Raw genomic sequence first — 21096 nt, 5'->3', positions numbered from 1 at the left:
AGTCAACTAAACAACCCAGGAAGGCAGGTGGTGCAAGTGGCGAGGCTTCCGCTTGACATCTACATCATTAGAATTCTAGTGCCAGCCTGGCCACACCATGTGTCCACTCTATTTACTTGCTGGTGGACACTGATTGGTGGCAGCTGACAGGTCAAGTGCTTGGGTGCCTGTCGCACACGTCAGAAATTCTCATTGAATTCTTGATTCCCAACTGGCTTGGACCAGATGCAACTGTTGCAGACAGAGAAAGAACCAGTGGGTAGTAGGTTCTCTCTCCTCCCCTTCATTCTTGTTACTCTACCTTTCAACTAAATATGTGAACCTTTAAAAACAAGAGTCCCAAATAAAATTTAGCCCGACTAAAAGATTGTGAGTCTACATCTATGATTATATTCCTGTTTTGATCCATTTACTTTGACATGAATGTTTCTAGTACCTGTCATTTTTCAAGAATTTACATATGAAAATTAAAGACATATCTTGTTATTCTTTGATTAGCATGTGATAACCCATGCTCCAGAAATACACATTCATATAGCACTCATTAGTCCATTAGGGATATATAAAGGAGAAATGCATTTCAGTTAAAAATGGGCTATTTAAACTCCGAGTTTTTGTGGTAAGTGGATTAAGATTCCTATCTAGGCTGTTTATATTTGGTTCTTAATGACTTCTCTAGAATCCCTCCACTGATTTACAGCATCCAGTTGAGTGAGAGATCATGGGTGCTATTAATTCCATCCATTACCATATGTTCCTAATCATTCACTGAAGATCAGAGTCTCGGAAATGTTTCCACACGTCCTTGCCCAGTCTTCCTCCCCCTTTCTTAACATCAAACTGCAAAGCTTTTTAAAGACTGGAGATTTCAGTATTTCTGGGCATGTCATTTTTATCTTGATAATTGCCAGTTTGTTGTCCTTGGGAGTTTTGATGTTCCCCAGAATTAAGTCAATGACAAAGGAAAGAACAGACTCCTCTTAGCCTCTCCCCTCTGCTGCTGGGCTCTGCCAGGAAATCACTGTTCTATCAAGGAGTAAGTAATTTGTGCGTGTGATTCTCTAACCCGGTTACAAGGCAGATGTGAAAGCCCAGGTCCAATTAGAAAATGATTTCTAAACTTGTCCTGCCACTGAAAAACTTCAGTTTCAAGATAAAACATTTCAGACTAAGCTATCTGTATAGACACAAGATGAGCAGACTGCAGAGACCATACAAGGTTTGGGCATTTTTCATAATTAAAGCAGACAGTATACCACGAATCAACTTGGTGACAGGGAATGACCATCAAACTTGGTCAAATGAACGTGTCAGGAGGATTGCATTTCTATTTAGCTACATTGTATAGTAGTTTCAAATTATCTACTTGTGACTTATTTTTCTTCACGAGTTGGCAATATCTGGAAGCATGTTTCACACAAGCATTAACAGTAAAGTCATCATTTCTAAGAATTTATCCTATGGCTCCTCCCTGAGTAAACAAGAATGTTCAAGGAAGCACTGTTTACAATAGCATAAACCAAAGTTCCATCAATCAAAGGAAAGAAAATAACCTTAGTGTAAAACATAACTGCTATACCTATAGATGAGTTTAAAGACACACAAACATGTATAGATATCCAGACATGTATAAAATACACTATATATAAATACATTCACTATACTCTATATATACACAGGGATACACATGTGTTTATATATTTATAAATATTTGCCTATTCATGGAATATCTGGAATGATACACAGGAAACTATTAGAAATGTTTACTTTTCAGAGTGGCACTGAAGGTAGAAGAGAAAATGAAGTATATGAGAAATAGTGAAGAGATGCACCATGTAGTTCATACGCCTTTATTTGGTACCATTAACACACACTATCTCTAAAATGAAAACAGAAAGACAGGAGACTAAAATTTCTAGCTAATGAAGATACTGCATCATGTTCTGTCATTCTTCTTCACATAGACATGATCTAGCTTCTCAGTGAAGTGGGATGTGATTTCAGTAATTCCCCTGAATTACAGTAACATGAAGATCCCACAGAAGGGCAACTCCATATCCATGGCCAAAAAGGGATTGTTCCTCCTTAAATAAAACAAGCAAGATTGTTGGTATTTTCCCATCTCCTTCATCCACAAGACAGGAGGCCTGAGGAACTAGGCTCCCTGGGGAGTGGAGCTGCGGGGAGCCTTGCACAGGAGGATCAGGAGGTTACCCAGCAACCAGCTTCCTAAGATTAAGTTCCTCATCAGGGCGGCAGCCTTTCTCTGCTACCATCTCAAGCGATTTGCTTCTCTAATACAGGAGCAAATTCTATTATGAAAGTCCAATCCTTATGAAGCCCTCGCCATTCATTTTAGATCAACTAATAAAGAAGGAAGACATGAAGTCTGCAGTTTCTGTTCACATATCAATTTATTTTACCTGTTCTCAATGTTCAAGAAGAGGAAGAGCTATTTATCAGATTAGAAAGCCTATCAACAGATTATATAACTTGTTTACCAATGCAATTTTTCTTCAGCTATTCTGCAATATAATTTATTGTTAGGATTAAAATTATATAACAAAGTAAAATAAATCTTAAGCTTAGTCACTTCAATGTATTCTGAGATGAAAGATATGACACAGATCAGAAGCAACAGTCGGCATACTTAGTTCAATGACTAAGAGTTATTTTCTACTTTAAAATTTAATGAGTGATGTTTTCAATTGAGTATTATTTACTGCTTTATTTTCATTTCTTGAACTGGTCATTGAGTAGGCCCATTGACTATAAAAATCCTTTATGTCAGGAATAAAAATTAAAAGTTAAAAATTAAACTTTATTGTCATAAGCCATATAGACACATACGTAGCACCCTCTTACCCTAATAAATATGAAGTAGAATCAACAAAAAATTATATTTCCCCAATTGTATTCAATGAACATTTTTGGCTAATGCGCCAAACATCTACACAACATCTTAAAAATGAATTCTAGTGAAGAAAAGTTTAGCAGTCAGTATTTTATAAGTAAATACTTTGGTAAAGTGACAACCTCTGACCACAAAGTAACATAGTCGAAGTAACCTACCTAAAACTCGGAAGTTATTGACTCTTTCCCTTGTGGTCATACCACAAACCGTGGAAAATGTGCGGTGTACCATCTGAAGCACATTCAACTTCACTGGTACTTTAAATAGTTTCCTAAACCATCAGCCATACAGAAACCTAATTAGTTTACTAAATGTGCATCAGCCACAATTGCATTAACTTAAGACCAGAAGAGATAAAACATGCCAACCTCACTAAATTGGGTCAAATACTACAGGCCGTCTCATTTGTGCCTCCTAGCTGTAACCCCCAAGCAAGAAATGCTTCTAAAAATGGTTTAAAGTTGGTCATCTCTCTATTTGCAATAGTTCAGTGATTGGATTTATTTTACTTTTTAAGCAGTGTCTAAACTTCCAATTTTATTGGCTATGAACGATTTTTTTAACTTCAATCACAACTCGCTTCTCTACATTTTGACCCATTAGTTCTGGTTCTGCCAGAGGACACTGTGAAGTCCAGTCTACCTCTCTTTCTTGTAGGAGCCTTTCCATTTTTGTATACCACATACTAACCTCTCCCTAAATTCTTCCCAAGCAAGTTTTCTTCAGCTGCTTCAGCATTTCATCAGGGACTGTCTTCCACCCTTCCATCAGATGGGAACCTTTGCTGCTCAATCTTGCCCTGTGACAATGGTTACCATGTTCCAAGGTGGCTTGGTCATTGTAGGTCACAGCGGTCTCCCTATCACCATTAACACAACCTGGTGTGATGTTATTTGTGCTTATAGCAGTTGCCATTTTCAAGCATTCTGGTCACACATCTGGTTGCTGTTGAGTTTATGCTAAACTAAACTTTCCAGTCCTTCACATTAACTTCCATCAGCTCATGTCTCTTTCACTCTAGGTTTCAATCTGTCACAGTGCAGTTGCTCCCTGTTGGTTTGCCTGCAGCTTGAAGCAGGCAGCTCCTTGTCCTTGTAGCTCTCCTTCCAGACTAGTGTCATCTGCATATCTGAGAAGCTGTTTCCTGTGTTTGTGTCCCAGTCATTAATCAAAAAGTCAGAATAGGTCAGGGACAGGGACAGACCTTCGGCACACCAGTGGAGCTCTGGGCAGGCAGATAACATCCATAGCACACTTATTAAAAACTTCACTTTAGATCAACTCCTAAAGAATTTTGCAATCAGAAAAATCTAAAGAATGCATTTAATTTCTGCACACATTTAAGTTGTATGGTTTATATTTGTTTTTATTTTTAAATTGCACCTTGTGTGTGTGATGGGCAGGGGGTATAGATTTGAACAACACCATACATGTTCCATGACTACAGATGCTCAAGGAACTATACTAATGCTTTTTGAGTTAAGGGTAATTGTCTTCATTTGCAGATTTAGCAACCTTAAAGCCTCAATGCTTTGACTGAGCTTACACAGAATGGTGAAGCAGAACTCAGACTCGGAGTCATTCACTCCAGCTGGTTCTACGGATAGAACCCTCATATCTAGTGGATTCTGTTCTCTTGCACCCCCACATTACCATACACCACCCCAACAAACATGGCTTTCTTGAGCCCGGATGGTCTTCTCTTAGGACACCACCCTTACTTTGTGCTTGTCATTAACCCAAAATTGTTATACAGTCCAGTCTTTGTCCTCCTATTCAACACAAATAGTCAAGTGTCAGAACGCACCTATGCACATGAAAGATTTCACACATGCACTGAGAACCATGGCATTGCTTCTAACTCCTTACAGATTGGACAGCACCAGTACAAAGGAGGCACTGTCAAAGGTGGCATTTAGTTGAGCCATCTTATCAAGCGTGTCGACCATGTGACTCTCTAGCTTCTTTGCCCCGCAAATCAGCATAGCATACTTGAAATACTGATTGTAGTCAAGAAAATAGAGTTCTGATCTCTCATCTAATATTTACTAGTTCCTCAGAAGAGGATGCTGCCTTCAGTCCCCCTCTTTTCCCTCTCTCCAGGTGACCTCTCTCAAAGAAATGGCTCCATTTTCCAACTCCTGAGTCATTTCTCGAGCATTTCTACCCTGTGGGTCTCCCTTCTGAGTGTCAACAGTGTGCTATCCACCACCTCAGCCTTGTCCGGAGGACTCACAGGTACTTCACGGTCAGCAGGTCCCAACCTTGGCTCGCAATCTTTGCTTCATTTTCCAGTGAACAAGGTTCAGTTCCTAGCACCATTACCAACCACACACTCATGCCAGGAACTAAAGAAATTCCCTAGGGTCGACCTGCATTTCTCCTGACCCTTTCTGCCCCCTGTAAGACTATTATCAATAGAAGCAACAGCCAGAGGTGTTATAGGCTTCCCCACCCACAACTGGCTATCTCCAAATGACTATAGAGAGATCTTACTAAAATCCACATGCATGTGTCACTCCCTCGCTTGCAATCATTCTATTTCTTCCCCTAGAAAAAGTCCTCATTTCTTACCATGCCTTCTAGGGTCCACCTTGGAAGTTTTATTTCCTAAGGCTCCCTTGGTTCCAAACAGATTATTCTCATTTTTTTTTCAAACTTATCATCCTCTTCAGAGATTACAGGTTTCCCTTTCATTTACATCCTGGGAATGCAGTTACAGCTATATGGAATCACTTCCACTTCAGTATGAATATTAGATATTAAAACAAACTCCACTCAGTAGGAGGAGGCAAGGAGGAGAGGAAGGAAAGAGGTACCAACCTGGATGAGCATCCAGCTGAACTGGCAGAGGTACAGGTAGTGAGAGACAGCGGCCAGGGTAGAACAGCCTTCCTCAGCCAGCTGGGGGCTTGCATAGGCGGACACCAGAAACGCAACCTGCAAGAAACAAACACCTCTGTTTTCAATCATGCTAATGCTGCTGGAGAGTATCAAGAAAACAAACTGCTTTCTTAATCTATGGTTCAATGATTCAACAGGAAAAATAAGTTGATTTTTCTACCCCACCTGATGTGATATCCTAAAAATGGCCAAAAGGAGGATTTTTATACTTCTAAGAAATAGATAATGGGAAATCAATGCAACATGTGGTTGTAGACTCTCCATAGGCAATTTCAGTTATCCTTGCTTCTATCATTACAGACAACAAGCAAAAATCCCAGGAAACAGGTTTATTTCAATGCTTAAGAAAGAGAAAGCGGTCCTCCTAATCACGAGCCTTCTCCATGATGTTCTCTCTTGCGTGCTTTTCATTGGGTCCAGTTCGTCTCTTCCACTAGAATGCAATCTCCCCAGTGGTGGGACTGCTTGAATCTGATTCATCCCAGATGCCTGGCTCAGCTCTGGCACCTGCTGGGTGCTCAGTAAATACAGGTCGGATACGTGAACAAGTGAAGTCAAATGCTCCTTGCAACTTCCATCTGTTGTCTTTTTGTATTTTCCCCAACTACCATCCATGTCAAGTGTTCTAACCAAGTGTATATATTACAAGGAGGAAATTTAGAGCAGTAAGATTGCCCTAGAACTTCAAGAAATAAACTATTCCATTCTTAGGAGTCATGCCCTTCTGCATACTCCACCCAACTGCCTATGAACCGTCCAGGTTTCAGTTCAGCAGGTATGAATACCACCACTCCTGGCCCTGTGTAAGCATCTAGTATTACTGTTTGATTCTTCTGGATGTTTCTGCAATTTTGGGTTATTTCCACAAACACGGGGCAATGAGCATTGAGCTGAATAAGGGGACCCTCAGAGGTTCCCAAAATTCTTCCTGTGCACGGCTTCCTTCCCAAACCCTAGCCTTTGTGGTTTTCTCCAACGCTCATCTTTTTCCCTCCAATCTGTGAATCCTCCAGGCCTCTTTCGGCTTCCTTCCTATAGCACAGGCTGGAAAATCTCTTCACAGTGTTTCTGAGAAACGTGTACGTTTGCCTTGTTAATTTCCCACATCTGAGGTATAACCAGGCTTCACTGCTGTATCTCAAGCATCCTATTTTCCTGCTTTTTGTTTTTCACCATCCAATCGTCAAATATTTCTGCATGTTTACCATGTGCCTGATCTGAAAGTCATTTCTGGTATCTTAAGTACCATTCTGGTTCAGACCAGGATAGTTTTACAAGGCTTAGGGCTGTAAGCAAACAATGCCAGACCAAATAGGTACATGGCTCTGATAGTTGGGAACAGTGGGCAAAAAGCTTAGACAATGCAGATCTTTGGAACATCCAATAACAAAGACGCTGCTTCCAAACAGAAAATAAGAAAAACTATTATCAGTTGCATTGATTTGATTTTTAGTGGGGAGAAATGTCTGGGCCCACCTGGGATTCACTAACATATACAACAAACTTTTAATTTTTACAGTACTGGGGACTAAGAAGTCCAACATCAAAGTGCTGGCAGACCTGGTGTCTGTGAGGGCCCACGTCCCAGTTTGCACATGGCTGTCCTGTGTCTCCTCATGTGGCCAAAAAACAAACAAACAAACAAACAAAAACAAAGAAAGAAAGTGGGCTCCCTTGTGTCTCATCCAGGCAAACACAGCTCACTCAGAGTTGCCCTTCATGCTCTAATCGCATCATAAACAAGCGATCCACCTTTTCATGCCATCACACTGGTTACATTGCAACATATGAATTTTGAGGGTTCATATCAAATGGACACATGGAGTCAGAGTATATCATGGCTGCTCTTTACTGCATCACAGAATTAAACTGAGTGTCCTAGTAGGCAGGAGATTACTGTATATCACACAAGTAACTTGCTGACATGACTCAAGACAATCCCTGAAAATATAAAAGTCACCACTAAACACTTTGCGCTAAGTTGAACGATAGTTAGCACCTGAATGATCGATGAAAACAGAACATAAACCACAGCTACATCAACTGCTAACTTAGGAGTTCTATCCTTTCTAAATTTTAACTATTTAAAACGTAGAGACACACAGATCATCCATGCACTAATTCACTCTTCACATACCCACCCTAGCCCAGGCCAAAGCCAGGAATCCAGCAACTCAGCTGGAATCTCTTACATAGAAGGCAGTGACTCAAAATCTTGGGCCAACACTGCTGTATTCAATGGTGCTCACACACAAGAAGTTGTGTTGTAGTCAGAACTGAACTTGAACTCAGGGTCTCTGATATAATATGGGGACATCCCAAGCAGGGACTTGACTGGTATTCCCAATACCCACCCCAGTTAGTGTTTTCCTATCTATACTACTGAAAAAATAATGATGTAGACTCTGGCATTTTTGCATAATAGAACTTTATTCAGCCAATGCACACATATCCAGTATTAATTGAGCGTATATGCACAGGTCAAGAGATTAGGTGAGACACTTTAGCAGTCTACACTTTTGCTACCTTCTTCCACTCCTGGGCTCTTTATTCTTATAAACGAGATTGTTTAAAAAAAGATAAGAGACCATATGTTTTATGTAATACCTGAACATTCAATACATTCTATGTGTTGAATTAGAAGGTGACATTAAGCTAACAGTTACAATTCATTTAAAAGTGAAGGAAATTTTAAAAAACTATTTTAGAGAAAATGGAATTCAAAGATGTTTATTTGCATATAAAATTACTAAGTCTGTGCATAGCTCATTTATAATATCAATTTTTATGAACTTGAAGATCTCATATTCATGGATTACAAAATTAAATATTTTAATTCAGTTTTTATGAACTTTTGACATACTTCCATATAGGAAGCATATTAATTTCTGTGGATAATTATTTTACAAATCTACTGGCATTGTTAAAACTGAATGAGAACAGTAAAATAATTCGCAATAATAAAAATGTAGCATATCTAGATATTTGAAGAAATGGTGTAGATTTTTAGGGATTGAAGAAGGAAATAACTGTCTTATATTAACATTCTCTTTTGCCATTCTTTGTACAGTTTACCCTTTAAGAACAATCTAAAAAACAATTAAAAAGCAACAGATTACTTCTTTTTACACAACTCTAAACTTTTCATTTGAACTAATGTTGTTCAAGAGCTGCAAAGACAAAATTTCCCAGAAGTCGCAACAAGTAAAGAAGACATGAATCTTGAAAATGAAACAATAGATTCATGATTGGAGAGGGATATGCTTTACTGGGAAGAGACAGCTGACACGTGTAAGGCAGTAGGTCCCACACAGAAGCATCTTGCCTGTGGCCCTGTAGAAGCCACTGGACATGCACAAGTCTGCACGTACATTACCTGGAGCATTTTTTACGTTTGCAACGTAATTAGCACTATGGTACCTACTCACTTGTCCATCAGGGACTTGAAGAGATTTGTATGATATGAAAAAGCTGAACAGTTTTCTCAGACATTGCAAATCTTTGATGAAAGTAAAAACTAAGATGAGATCTGCTATTCACATTAAAGGAGTAGGTGGATGGAACTGGACGTCCTCCTGCCTCTTATCTGATAAGGCTGTGCTTTGGACATTACACGAGAAAAGCACATCATGAGATGAAATAAAGATCAAACTGTAGAATTCAGCCTGGGCATATACTGCCACTTCTTGTCAAGGAGATCTTTGAACAACAAGAAGGTTAGAAATACAGATTGCTCTCAATGCTGTCCAGAGACTTAAGCCATGGACAGCTGCTGTAAACACTGGAACCCCAAGCACCCCAAGAATCTCATCTCAGACCCCAGTCACTTCACTCCAAAACCAAACCGAAAACCAAACAAAAGCCTTCAATGTGATGCAGCGATTATGACGATGGGCTCATCGCTGAACACTCAACACTGGCCTCCATTACTTTGGAAAATTGCTTACCTCTTGGTATCTTTCCTCATACATAAGATGGGGATAATGACAGGGTTATTAGGAACACATAAGTATCAATCCTTCTCTTTGACACCATTCTCACACAACTTTCCACAGTGAACAGTGAGGTGTACTCACCTCCACAGAGCAATACATATACCTTGATACATCTTAAAGCAGCACTGATAAGATAAAAACAAACGAAACCTCTTAAATAACTACTTTAAACTTTTTTATAAGTGGTTGAAAGGAGTGCTGCACTTTAATGAACATATAACCAGTCCTAACGGTCAATGTTTCTAAATTAGAAACATTCAATTGTGAAGATGCTGATAGAGATCTTCGACCAACCCTTGTACAAAGTTCGTGTATAACAATGCATTATTCTGGAAATGATTAAACTTCAGTGATATCTTCGCCCTAACTTCTCTCCTGCGAATCATGTTGGCATTCCAAACAATCTACTCAATGAATGTAACTACAGACACTTTAACATGATGACATTAAAAGCCCATTATGTTCTTCATTCCCAAGTGCCACCTACAGTGTTATTCCAAATCCACATCATGGTCTTCCCATTCTCTGACCCCTGTCCCCTGCACTCAATAACCTCATGAGCCACATACAATTCTGCCCATTACCCACTTGACTACTACATCTCAATCTCTTTCCAGTTCTTTGAAGAAACCAAGTCCTTTCTTTATTTAGGTCCTTTGCATGTCATTGTGCTTTTCTGGAACATTCTCTGTTTAGCTGGCCTTTGCCCATCTTCAATGTGTCAGTGAAAATTTATCTTCTTAGAGATTATCTTTGGCCATTCTTCTGGTGTTTCTCTGCATTGCAACAATCTACAAGTGTCCCTCTTGGCCTCTGGCACAACCTAGAACTGTTGTTTTTGCTTATGGTAAACTCAGCACCTTGCATAGGGCCACAATCAGAGAGGAGCTAGATCACTACCTTTGGGAGGACAGAATTAAGCATCACCTTCCATCCTTTTTCACCCAACACTCCTCTCAGGAGTTTTTTGATCTTTGGAGCCTATACCTAGCATTTGCATAGCTAAATGAGAGCCATGGATAGATCGGCCAAGGCCATCCCAATGAAGACTCTCACTCCTGTTTCAGTGTTTGTTAGATCCATGGGACCAATTATTCACCTGGTAGCATAAGACCCTGGCTTCAATCACAGCCCACTTTATGAAGTTGACAGGAAATAATTGTGTTTGGTGCTATTCAATTCCAGGTCTGGTCTCTTCCAGTAGCTCGGACTACAACCTTCTTTTTCCTCTACTGGAGTGATCACTTAGAACAGTAAGGGAGAAAATACAAAATCTGACTCTGGATTAGAAAGGAAGTTCAGTTTATAGATGAGGAAACACCCTATACTGCTTTGCCTTTTATTTAAGCAGGGTCTATACGTAAAATAGTGCATTGTATTAAAGGCATCTGATGTTTAATCAAACTTTATCTGTAACTGTGTTGGTAATATTTCTGAAAGTTAAAAAAAAGTGTATGAACAAGGATTTATGCTCAACAACAGTAATAGCTTTAAAAATATTAATATAGTCAGCTCTGATTAGAGCCATTTTTTTTTCGTTTTAAATTATAAGTGGTTAGGCTCTGGGGATCGTATTTGAGAAAATAAACATTTTTCAGTTTGATACAAAAATTATATTTTAATCAAAAGGACTGCCCATGTTTTCAGCAGTCATGAAATGTTTTGAGTTTGCGTTTCCCATGGCAGCGTGCTTCAGCAACACTGCACTGCTAAAAATGTCAAAATCAATGACAAATTGCCAACAGCTTGTCAGTTCAATAATTTAAGGTGACAAATTAACTTCCATGAAAAATAATTGTCCTATATTTTCTTCAACTGCAGAGAAACAAGCTACATTATACACCTGTGAAAAAACCTGAAGATGAACTTGCAGTTACTGAGGATGTAAAAGTCAAAACTGCTTGAAATGCACTCACCACCACTGAATCTATTTATTCATACTCCCGCAGAAGAGCTTCCTGCCCCAGAAACAGAGCCATCTTTTCTTTGTTTTTGTTATGATCTATTTTTATTGGATGTCAGATTTTCAGAGAGAAGGACAGACAGAGATCTTCCATCTGCTGGTTCAATCCCTAAGGAGACATCGGCTGGAGCTGAGCCGATCCGATCTGAAGCCAGGAACCTCTTCTGGGTTGCCCATGTGAGTGCAGGGTGCCAAGACTTTGGGTGATCTTCTACTGCTTTCCCAGGCCACAAACAGAGAGCTGGATGGGAAGTGGAGCAGCTGGGATACGAACCAGTGCCTATATGGGATCCCGGCACATACAAAACAAGGACTTTAGCCATCAGGCTACTACACTGGGACCCCACCAGAATAATCTTAATTTTTCTCTTCAACATCAGGCTAAGTGCTATTTGAATGTCATGGCTTTTTGTTATTGTTTTTCTCAACCAGAAACCAAATGAAACAGCACAATTGTAGTCTTAGAAAACCTCTCTTGTCCATGCAAATATCTGCTGCTCTGATTCAGACCAACTCGGGGTCACAGATATTTAGAGAAAGGTAAAACCACATAGTGCCAGAAATGTAGAGCATCTCAAAGATCAGCATTTCCCTTAGACCCAGTGGTGACTCCAGTACCACAGGACAGAGGCAGCCTCACTCAAGGTTGGTTTGCTCTGCTTAGTGTCTTAGAAATCCAGCTGTTTCACACAGCAGCTCATATTTCATATTCTCTTAAAAAAAAAAACAAACAGGAGCCCCTGCCACAGGGCATGTTTCACTGGAGTTAAACAACAGCTACCTTTGGGTCTGATGTGATAGCTCAAATGACTAATCCTTCCCTCAGTAAGTGCCCACATCCCTTGGGCTGCTGGGTGCACCACTTCTCATCCCACTCCCTGCAAGTGGCCTAGAAAAGTGACAGAGATAGGTCCAACGTCTTCAGCCCATGTAACCGTGTGTGAGATGCAGAAGATGCTCCCAGCTGCTGATTCCCAATAGGCTCAACTCCAGCTGTAGTGGCCATTTGGGGGAGTGAATCATCAGATGGAAATTTTTTTTCTCTATCTCTCCTCCCCTATGTAAATAAGCTAAGTTAATCTTAAAATATAAATAAAAAGTGGCTTCCTTAAGGGGAAAGAAAAAAATGCACAGCTCTGGCAATAACCAGCAGCCCAGCCAGCCCTGGGATCACTGTACAGCTTGCTCAGCCTCTTGAAGGCTTCTGAGATTTTGAGTCTGGACTGCTTAGGATTAGCTCTCCAGTTTTTCAGCTAACTCCATTCTCTCCGTTCAAACTCCTCACCAGTTCGAAACTCAGAATGCACTGCTAAAGTCCTGGGAAACTCTTCCTTCTCCCATCCATATTTCATATCATTCCTTCTCATCTCTTTACTTCCAACAAATGACGTGTCTTAGCCCTTTACTCAATTATACCTGGGTCAGTATTTTTTCAGAAATAACTCCTTACTGGTTCAACTCAAAGTTTTCCTACATGGATACTACCTGACATTATTAATTGCTCAGCATGCATGCTTAGCTGAAGACATTGGGACAGTCATGAACTTGAAGTACTCAGGTAACCACAGAACCTGTGTTTAGCTTTCATAAAATGCTTGGCCAATGAAGGCTGTCAATGGTTCATCTCCAAGGAAAAGTTGACTAATAAATTTAATTAGTCACTTGGAAATTAGGTAAGTAGACTTCTTACTTCAACTTACATCTAGACAATTTCTCACATAATAGATATTTGTCACAGGGTAGAGAACAAAGAAAAGTATATAATTTTCTAACAATAAGGTGTTTGCAAGAACAAAGATTGAAATGTATGACTAAAAAAGAGAAAAAAAATGCATGGCTAAAATAAGATTATTAAATTACCCAGGCTCTTTGTGATCTAAATAAGCACAGCAAATTTTAAATCTATTGCATCATCACACTTTGATTTACAAAATTATGACGCTATTATGAGTTCATCCTGGTTTGCTTCTACTAAGTGAGACATCAAGAAGCAGGACTAACTCGGCTGTGGTTTGTATTTCTTAGGCACCTCAGTCTGGATAACTCCTGTTCTGGCTAGGAGTCTTCCTGAAAGTCGCTGAATCCTTAAATTCCTAAGAATGTTTATACAGCTGTGTGGGTGAGATGGTTTGCCCAGTTGTTTGTCTCCATCCCTGTAGCATCGACTGGGGACTGAGTGGATACTGTCCAATAGGCTTAAACACTTCAGACTGTTTCTTATTACTAAAATCCCAAATTCATAGTACAAGCTGATTTGAGGAGGCTGAATGTCAAACTCCAGAAACCAAAGCCCTTCGACTTTCCTATCCACTTAGTTTAACTCATCCCAGACGGCGCTTAGTTATGTTTAAATAATTATTTACTTATTTATTTGAAATGCAGAGTTTCAGAGAGTAATGGAGCAAGGAAGTAGGGAGGTGGGAAAGAGCAAAGGGGAAGGGAGGGAGAGGATCTTTCTTCTGGTTCATTTCCCCAAAGGTCGTAAAGCATCGGGATAGGCCAAGTGGAATTCAGAAAGCAAGAATCCATCTGCTCTTCCCATGAGGGTTCAAAGATCTGGGTCACCTTCTGCTGTTTCCCCAGGTGCATTAGCTAGGAAGTGGATTGGTTATGGAGCAGCTGGGACTCGAACTCGCACTCTTATGTGGAATACTAGCATTTCAGGTAACTCTATATAACCTGCTATGACATGCCAGACACACCCTCCTTTCTTTTTAAAATAGCTGTTTCTATTGCACATTCTCAACAGATCAAGCCTACAGTATCAAGTTCATGTCCTTTGCCTAACAAAAGCCCCTGTGACCTGATCCTCAGAGGTTTGCAAGGCATGCCCACTCCCTGTTGATTTACAGCACGGAGTCCCTGCTGCACACCAGACAATGCTGTGGGTCAACATGAGCCAGAGGTAAAGGTGAAAATTTGAGAACTACTTTCACTTGGCATGGAAGCATTTTTTTTTTCTGATAGAAAATTGTCCCAAATGGCGAACGCCCACATTCTGTCTCTAACACGGAGGGAGAAGAGGCAAATCTCAGGCAGGAAACCGCACAAAGCTCTGCTGAGGCCCAGACAGCAACTTCTGTGTCTCTAAGAAGAGGAAGTTGGTGAGAACAGGAGAGCCTAAGCGACGCATGCAAATGAGCTCCTCTGCACAGCCTTTCCCAGGAAGCTCTGAAAGAAGGCCCTGGTAATCCCTCCCCAGCCCCAGCTCCTCCTCGCTGCTTGGCCCACCCCCTTCCTCCCTCCCTGTCACTACTAACCAGCGCCAGCTCAAACTGGCTGGCTCCAGTCCTCACAGCATCCTCTCTTTCCTTTCTGGGCTTTTGTGGAGTCAGAACAGAGCAAGGCTTTTTACTACCGTGCTTGTGCCCCAAATTCACAAAGCGCAAAGCACCACACACCCTTCATAACCTGCAAAGGACCCCGTTATTTGGACAGTGGGTGTTAAACTAAAGCAAACGCAGCAACCTGTTTGTGTTTATTGCCAGATATATCTGTATTGCATCTTACTACTAATTCCGTCACTTTTATCCTTTGACTCCTGACAAGTCATGCTCTAGAATCATTCTGTTTGCTGGTTACGAAGTCGTACTGAAGCACTGATATGAAGAATTTGGAGTGCCTCCAAAAACCATTCATTCAACCACCTAACTTCTTCTGTTTCCCACTGGACAGACAGGAAGACGAACAGACCAGTCTTGAGGCATCCAACAAAAGGGAAAAGACAGAAGCCCCTGATTCAGTGGAATTCTTTTCAGCAGTACACTGGAGTTACGAATCTTCAAAGCAGTCAGCATGTCCCTCTTTTGGAATAAGCATATGGTAATAGCAAAATCCAAAGGGAACAAAAGAAACTCAAAACATAAAGCTATTTTATTGTGACAAAACAAAAACTGACATTACCCAGTGACAGCTCAGGGCTGCCACTTCATACTGCAGTCTGCCTGTCCTGTGTGGGGGCTGGAATTTTAGTTTATGGTTTGTGTATTTTTAGATCTCAATTTGTGTGTGCCTTTGTGTGTGACTCTGGGTGTGCAGGGGTGTGTGCGTGTATGTGTGTGTGTGAATTTTTGTGGGTGTGTGATTGTACACATGAGCACATGTGAGAGGGTGTGTGTCACTACACACGTCTAAGAAAAGCTGGGGTCCACGCATGAATGTGTCTCGGGGCATGTGTCTCTTTGGGAGTTTGTGTGTGTGAAGGATTTTGAGTGCAAGTGTCGGTTTCAGAGTGGGTATGTGGGAGTGGGGAAGTGAGGAAGGTGGAAAAGGAAAAGATATTGAGTGGGATGTGATAGTTTTAGAACAGGTAAGGTTTTATATATCCTTGGGATATATAAAAAAGCTGGTGGGATATGGCATTTCTGAATGTTTGTTTTTGCACAATTTTATTTGTAATCAGTACATACAAGGGCTCTTCAACAAGTTTGTAAAAACAGGGTGTATTATGAAAAAGTACTTGCATAGATTTCAAAGATTGTTTCTGGACCAGAACAAACTTCTCTTAATTCCATTTTCCATGAACTTTGTCAAGTACACTTGACAAATCTAAAGGGAGCTACTAAACTCAGCCAGCTAAGAAAACTGAACTTGGCTTAACAGCAGGTGTCACACTTGGAAAAGTGAACTTCCGCCTGCACATGTATTTTGTTTAGCTGGTAGAGTGTTTTTAAAATTATTTCTTTTTCTATTTGAGAGACCTGCAAAGTGAGTGGTTGACACAGATGCACAAATACTCAGACACAAACCGGAAGACTCATTGTTATTCATTCCCAAATGACTGCAAAGGCTGGGGTCAGCCTGCGCCAGAGCCAGGATTTCAATCTGAGTTCCTATATTCGAGTGAAAGTACCCAATTCCTTGCACTAACATGGCTGTCTCCTACACTGGGAAGAAGTTGTAATCACCAGCTAGGGCTCAGCACTGAACCCAAGCACTCAGATTCAAGATGTGACTACCATGCCAACTGAACCAATATACCTGCCCCATGCCTTGCTCAAGGCATGTATTCTTCATGTGCCAATTCCCCACTGCCTCACACTTGTCTTTAGTCATGCAGCCCTGAAAGCCTTGGAGATTGCTTCTCTCCCACCAGAACCTGTCTTCCTTAAGCTCTGAGACCACATGAGGCCTCATGAGGAAGGGTGCTGTAGTTGGGGGGTTTTTATAAGGTTCACATTAAATCCAAATGAGCACTTGCTGGAACACTTAAAGATCACACTTTGAGTGTCATATTATTATTTGTGAATACTAATTCTATTATTATTTCTAAATACAATTCTTCCACCTGTGGAGTACAGCATTTAAATTTGTACCAAAAAATTGCTAGTGAATTCTAAATATTATTCCTAGATACAGGAGAGATTTTTTCTATAAATCATTATCATTTATGTCCACAGTACTTGATCTCCTTGTTGTTTTGAGCATTTTATTCATGGTGACATGAAGACACAGCACCTCCACAAAGCAAGAGGAAATTTGACTGGCTTGGAAAGCCAATGGCGAGTCTAAACGGACGCCAGGGCCCCTGACCCTCAGCTGCCCGTTCCATCTGTAGGCCCCAGTGGATGCCAAGGAATCTGTCACTGCTCAAAACTTCATGAATCATGGCAGTAAGACAAAAGTGAGTAGCACAGGGAGAACAAAGTCCCTGACACAGCTTTTGACCATCATCCTCACAGCCTCCTGCTTAATAAAAACAAAAGCTCAAGTCCGCCTCTTGTACATGACTGAGGAAGGGCCCATTCTTTCACTACTATGTTTTAAAATATAATGCTGTATCTGAAAATAGTATGTCTGTCTTTGGGTTAAACTTTGGCTTTCAAGCTGGAATCCCTTGTATTATAGACAAACCAGATTATCTGCTTTCTGCTGGACGAGTTCTGGTGTTAAGTCTGAAATTCAACCATCAGACTCAGAGTCTTCTGTAGTATTCTCTATAGAGTTACTACAGAAAATAAAGACATGGAAACATACAGTCGGTATTTCTTCTGGCACTTTTCCAGGCACATGACAGGAAGCTCAGAAGCTAATTCCTCTACACAGAGCATCTTGCCTAGGTTGAAAGATAACAACAATAGATCTTGAAGTTATTACTATATTTCTATTAGATATATACATGACCAAAAAATCAGAATTAAAATTTAACAATCCAGTACTGAATAGAAACTTCAAGTGAGCAAAATTATTAATACAAAGAGAATGTAGGCCTCAAGAGGGTACATTCTATATGGTTTCTCTGGTATCATTCACTCAGCACAGAGAACTGTGTCTGGCTCACTAACACACTTAGGGAATCTAAGAGGGGGGAAGTAAGTGGGGACTTTGGCCGACAGGACAGAGGGACAGTCCCTTAGAGCAGGATTTCTGGAAGTATTTGCTCTAGGAAAATTGTCTATTTTCCTTTTCTTATTTGAAAACACAGGAGATGAATGAGTGAGCAAGAGAGAGAGAGAGCTAAAGAAAGGGAGCGAGGGAGAGAGAACATAAATGAATGAATGAGGGAAACAGGGATCTCCCATTTTCCAGCTCACTTCCCAAAGACACCAATAGCTAAGTCTGGGCAAGGAACCTGGAATTCAGTCCAGATCCCCCACATGTCCCACGTCGGGGACCTAAGTATTTATTTCAATACCTGCCAACTTCCTTGCATTAGCAGGAAGCTGGGTCCAAAGCAGAAGCCAGGAATCCCAGCACAGGATGTGTTATAACCAGTATCTTAACCACTGTGCCAAATGCCCACGCATACATTTCTCTATGGAAACACTACCAAACCTCACTGTTCTCTCTTCCTTCCAAAAGGTAATATTCTTCAACGCTTATGGCAATGATTTATACCAGGAAACAAACCACAAGCCAAAACAAGAGTGTTAAAATTGAGGTAGAACAAACAAGAATAGCTTCAAGTTAGTTTAGGTGAAATTTCAGAGCCATAACTATCACACATGGAATGAACCTCAAGAAATAAAGATTGCTTTTGGTTTACTCAACTTTAAAATGTGTTCAATGACAACTCCAATGAAAGTGTTTTTTTTCTCCCTCCTGCAATGAAATGCAACACACAATTCCTCCTAGAAGCCGTGGTTCTAAAACTTGGAGCGTCAAGACTTTCAGAAGTCGGAAGTCTGGATTCAAGGCAATGAGCTCCTAAGTGGTGAGAGCGGGAACAGCGGACACGGACAGCATGCCCAGCCCAAGAATACTCTGTGCTTCCTGCCAGGTACGGGAGCAGGTGCTGCAGGCAGGCTGCCAGGAAATAAGATGCAGCAGCATTAGTAGGATTGTGTCAGACATAGGTGGTGGCACAATGCTTTGCCATGACCCAGGCGTTCTCTCCTCTGAATTGCCCTGTCATGTCTCAGCACTCCCATCCTCTCAGGCAACAGCAGAGGCAGTAGCTTCAGCCTCTGCAAGACAATCCAATGAGAGGCAACAAGGGCAGCTGCCTCCTCTGCATCACAGCTGACCTGCAGGCCCACAGGCTGGAAGAGGGCAGACACGCAGAGGAAGCCCAAAGTGAAGCCCAGTGGGGAGTCAGTGCCAACCCCAGGGAGGCGTGGAGATCTGAGATGTAACTTGTGGCTACAACTCTGGGTCTAATTTGCTGCAACATTTTGTGGTGGTTGTGACTAAGGCAAGTCCCCAGGTGTCACCCCTAGAACCTCAACACAACCACAGGCAGAGGCTAGGAGAGGTTAGAAACGGTTGTTCCCACTACCCAGCCAAATGAGTTGCAAGCCCAGATGAGGGTTCTGGTCCCACACATCAGGTTGTGTGTGTGGTCTGAAGCTGACACCCTCTCCAAGTCACAGGACACTTCAGGCAGAAGGCTGAGGGCAGGGGATTACTCAGGGAGCAGCATGCACACACGGCCAAGTTCAAAAATTCTGACTCCAAGCAAGGAGTGCAGGTAGCCAACACAGGTGTGCACGCTGGGGTCAGGTGCACCACACAAAGAAAACTGGAACTCAGCACTGTTTGGGGAAAGACAAAATGGCAAAAGTGCTTAGCAGGAAAGGCAGGAGGCTGGGGCCACAGCAAGCTGATTGGCTCCTGCCCTAGTCAAAGCCATCCTTTTGCTTATGAGGGGTCTGTAGTTTATCTATCTCTGCTTGGACATATTGAGTGAATCAGCTGCAAAAAACCTTTGGCCAAAAGGGCCTGGCAGGTTCTGTCATTGACTCCTCAAACAAGTCAATACACAGGTCTCAGTAGAGCTCACAGTGAGACCAAGAGATAGCTTCAACACCGTGAAGAAACTTCCTCCGGTTCACGCAGAACCCATCATTGCATGCAAGACCACAAGTCGACGAAACTACTTAAACTAGTCTCCCTACTTCATCCGTGCCCCACGCTGTCCAGATCCCGTGCAGCAGAGAGGGATCCCCTGGAAGGTAAAGTTTCGTCAGTCAGCACACAGACTCATGGAGGACTTCTCATCCCCGCTCGCCAACAACTCCTAGAGGGTTTCTGACCACCTTGCTCTCTCAGTCCAGACCGAGGCTCTCTGAACATTCCCGGGATACAACCCTTCCTTTCCACTTTATCTGGAATGCTCTCCCTTGTTTCTTGTAGATCACTGTTCAAGGCACACTCCTGCTTGGAGAAACTTCTAGGGACCCCTCGACCTAGGACAGCACTGTATTCACCCCCCTCCATCATCTCTCAACGTCTTGTCATCTCAGCATCCTCTTAGCCTGTCCTGGTGCGCAGCCTCGCCCAGCCTCCTACATTACTAAATAGCCACACTGGCCATGAAAAGTTTTGGTCTACACATTCATGGCTCTCCATAGCAGAGGGCCTCGCAGACTCTCAACAAGGGACTGAGCTGAGGGTACCAACTTCAAGCTGTGTCACAACAAACCGGAACGCAGGCTTTTTAAGTAAATAAACCTATTTTCCTAGGAAGTGTATTTGAGATAGTTGGAGTGTTGACGTCTAATCGTGCGTGTATAACTCCATCTCTGGGGCCTGCTAGTCAGAGTGGGGTGTGGCAGTGATGAACCTGCCAGCTGCCACTGAAGCAATGTCCCCTTCAGCATCTTCTCTGCCACATCTCTACCTGTATACACACATGTGCACATACACACGTACACACACACACACACACACACACACACACACACACACACGGAGCAAACCTGCAGCCTCTGCAGCTCATGTGTATCCGAGAGCTTTTCATGACAAATCAAGATTTGCTTTTTCTAACCCTACGCTTTACTGGGACTAAGCAACGAGACATATTTTGAGTTCTGTTTGCGGTACGACCTAAGGAAAAAACAATGGGGTGAGGATTCCTATTCTGAAGGCAACAGGAGAAC

General features: G+C 41.6%; 1 protein-coding gene across 1 annotated transcript in view; it reads right to left on the bottom strand.

Moving 5' to 3' along the window:
* The window catches only part of ADGRV1 (adhesion G protein-coupled receptor V1), a 366107-nt gene that overhangs the window by 130502 nt on the left and 214509 nt on the right, over nt 1-21096 (bottom strand). Inside the window, exon 84 of the mRNA XM_040985862.1 lies at nt 5738-5854. Coding sequence (XP_040841796.1) covers nt 5738-5854 — 117 coding nt within the window. The remainder of the gene's footprint in view (nt 1-5737; nt 5855-21096) is intronic.

The sequence above is a fragment of the Ochotona curzoniae genome, unplaced genomic scaffold (assembly GCF_017591425.1).
Source record: "Ochotona curzoniae isolate NIBS_2020 unplaced genomic scaffold, NIBS_Ocur_1.0 contig_4501, whole genome shotgun sequence".
NCBI lineage: Eukaryota > Metazoa > Chordata > Mammalia > Lagomorpha > Ochotonidae > Ochotona > Ochotona curzoniae.
This window is presented reverse-complemented; position numbering and strand designations above follow the sequence as displayed.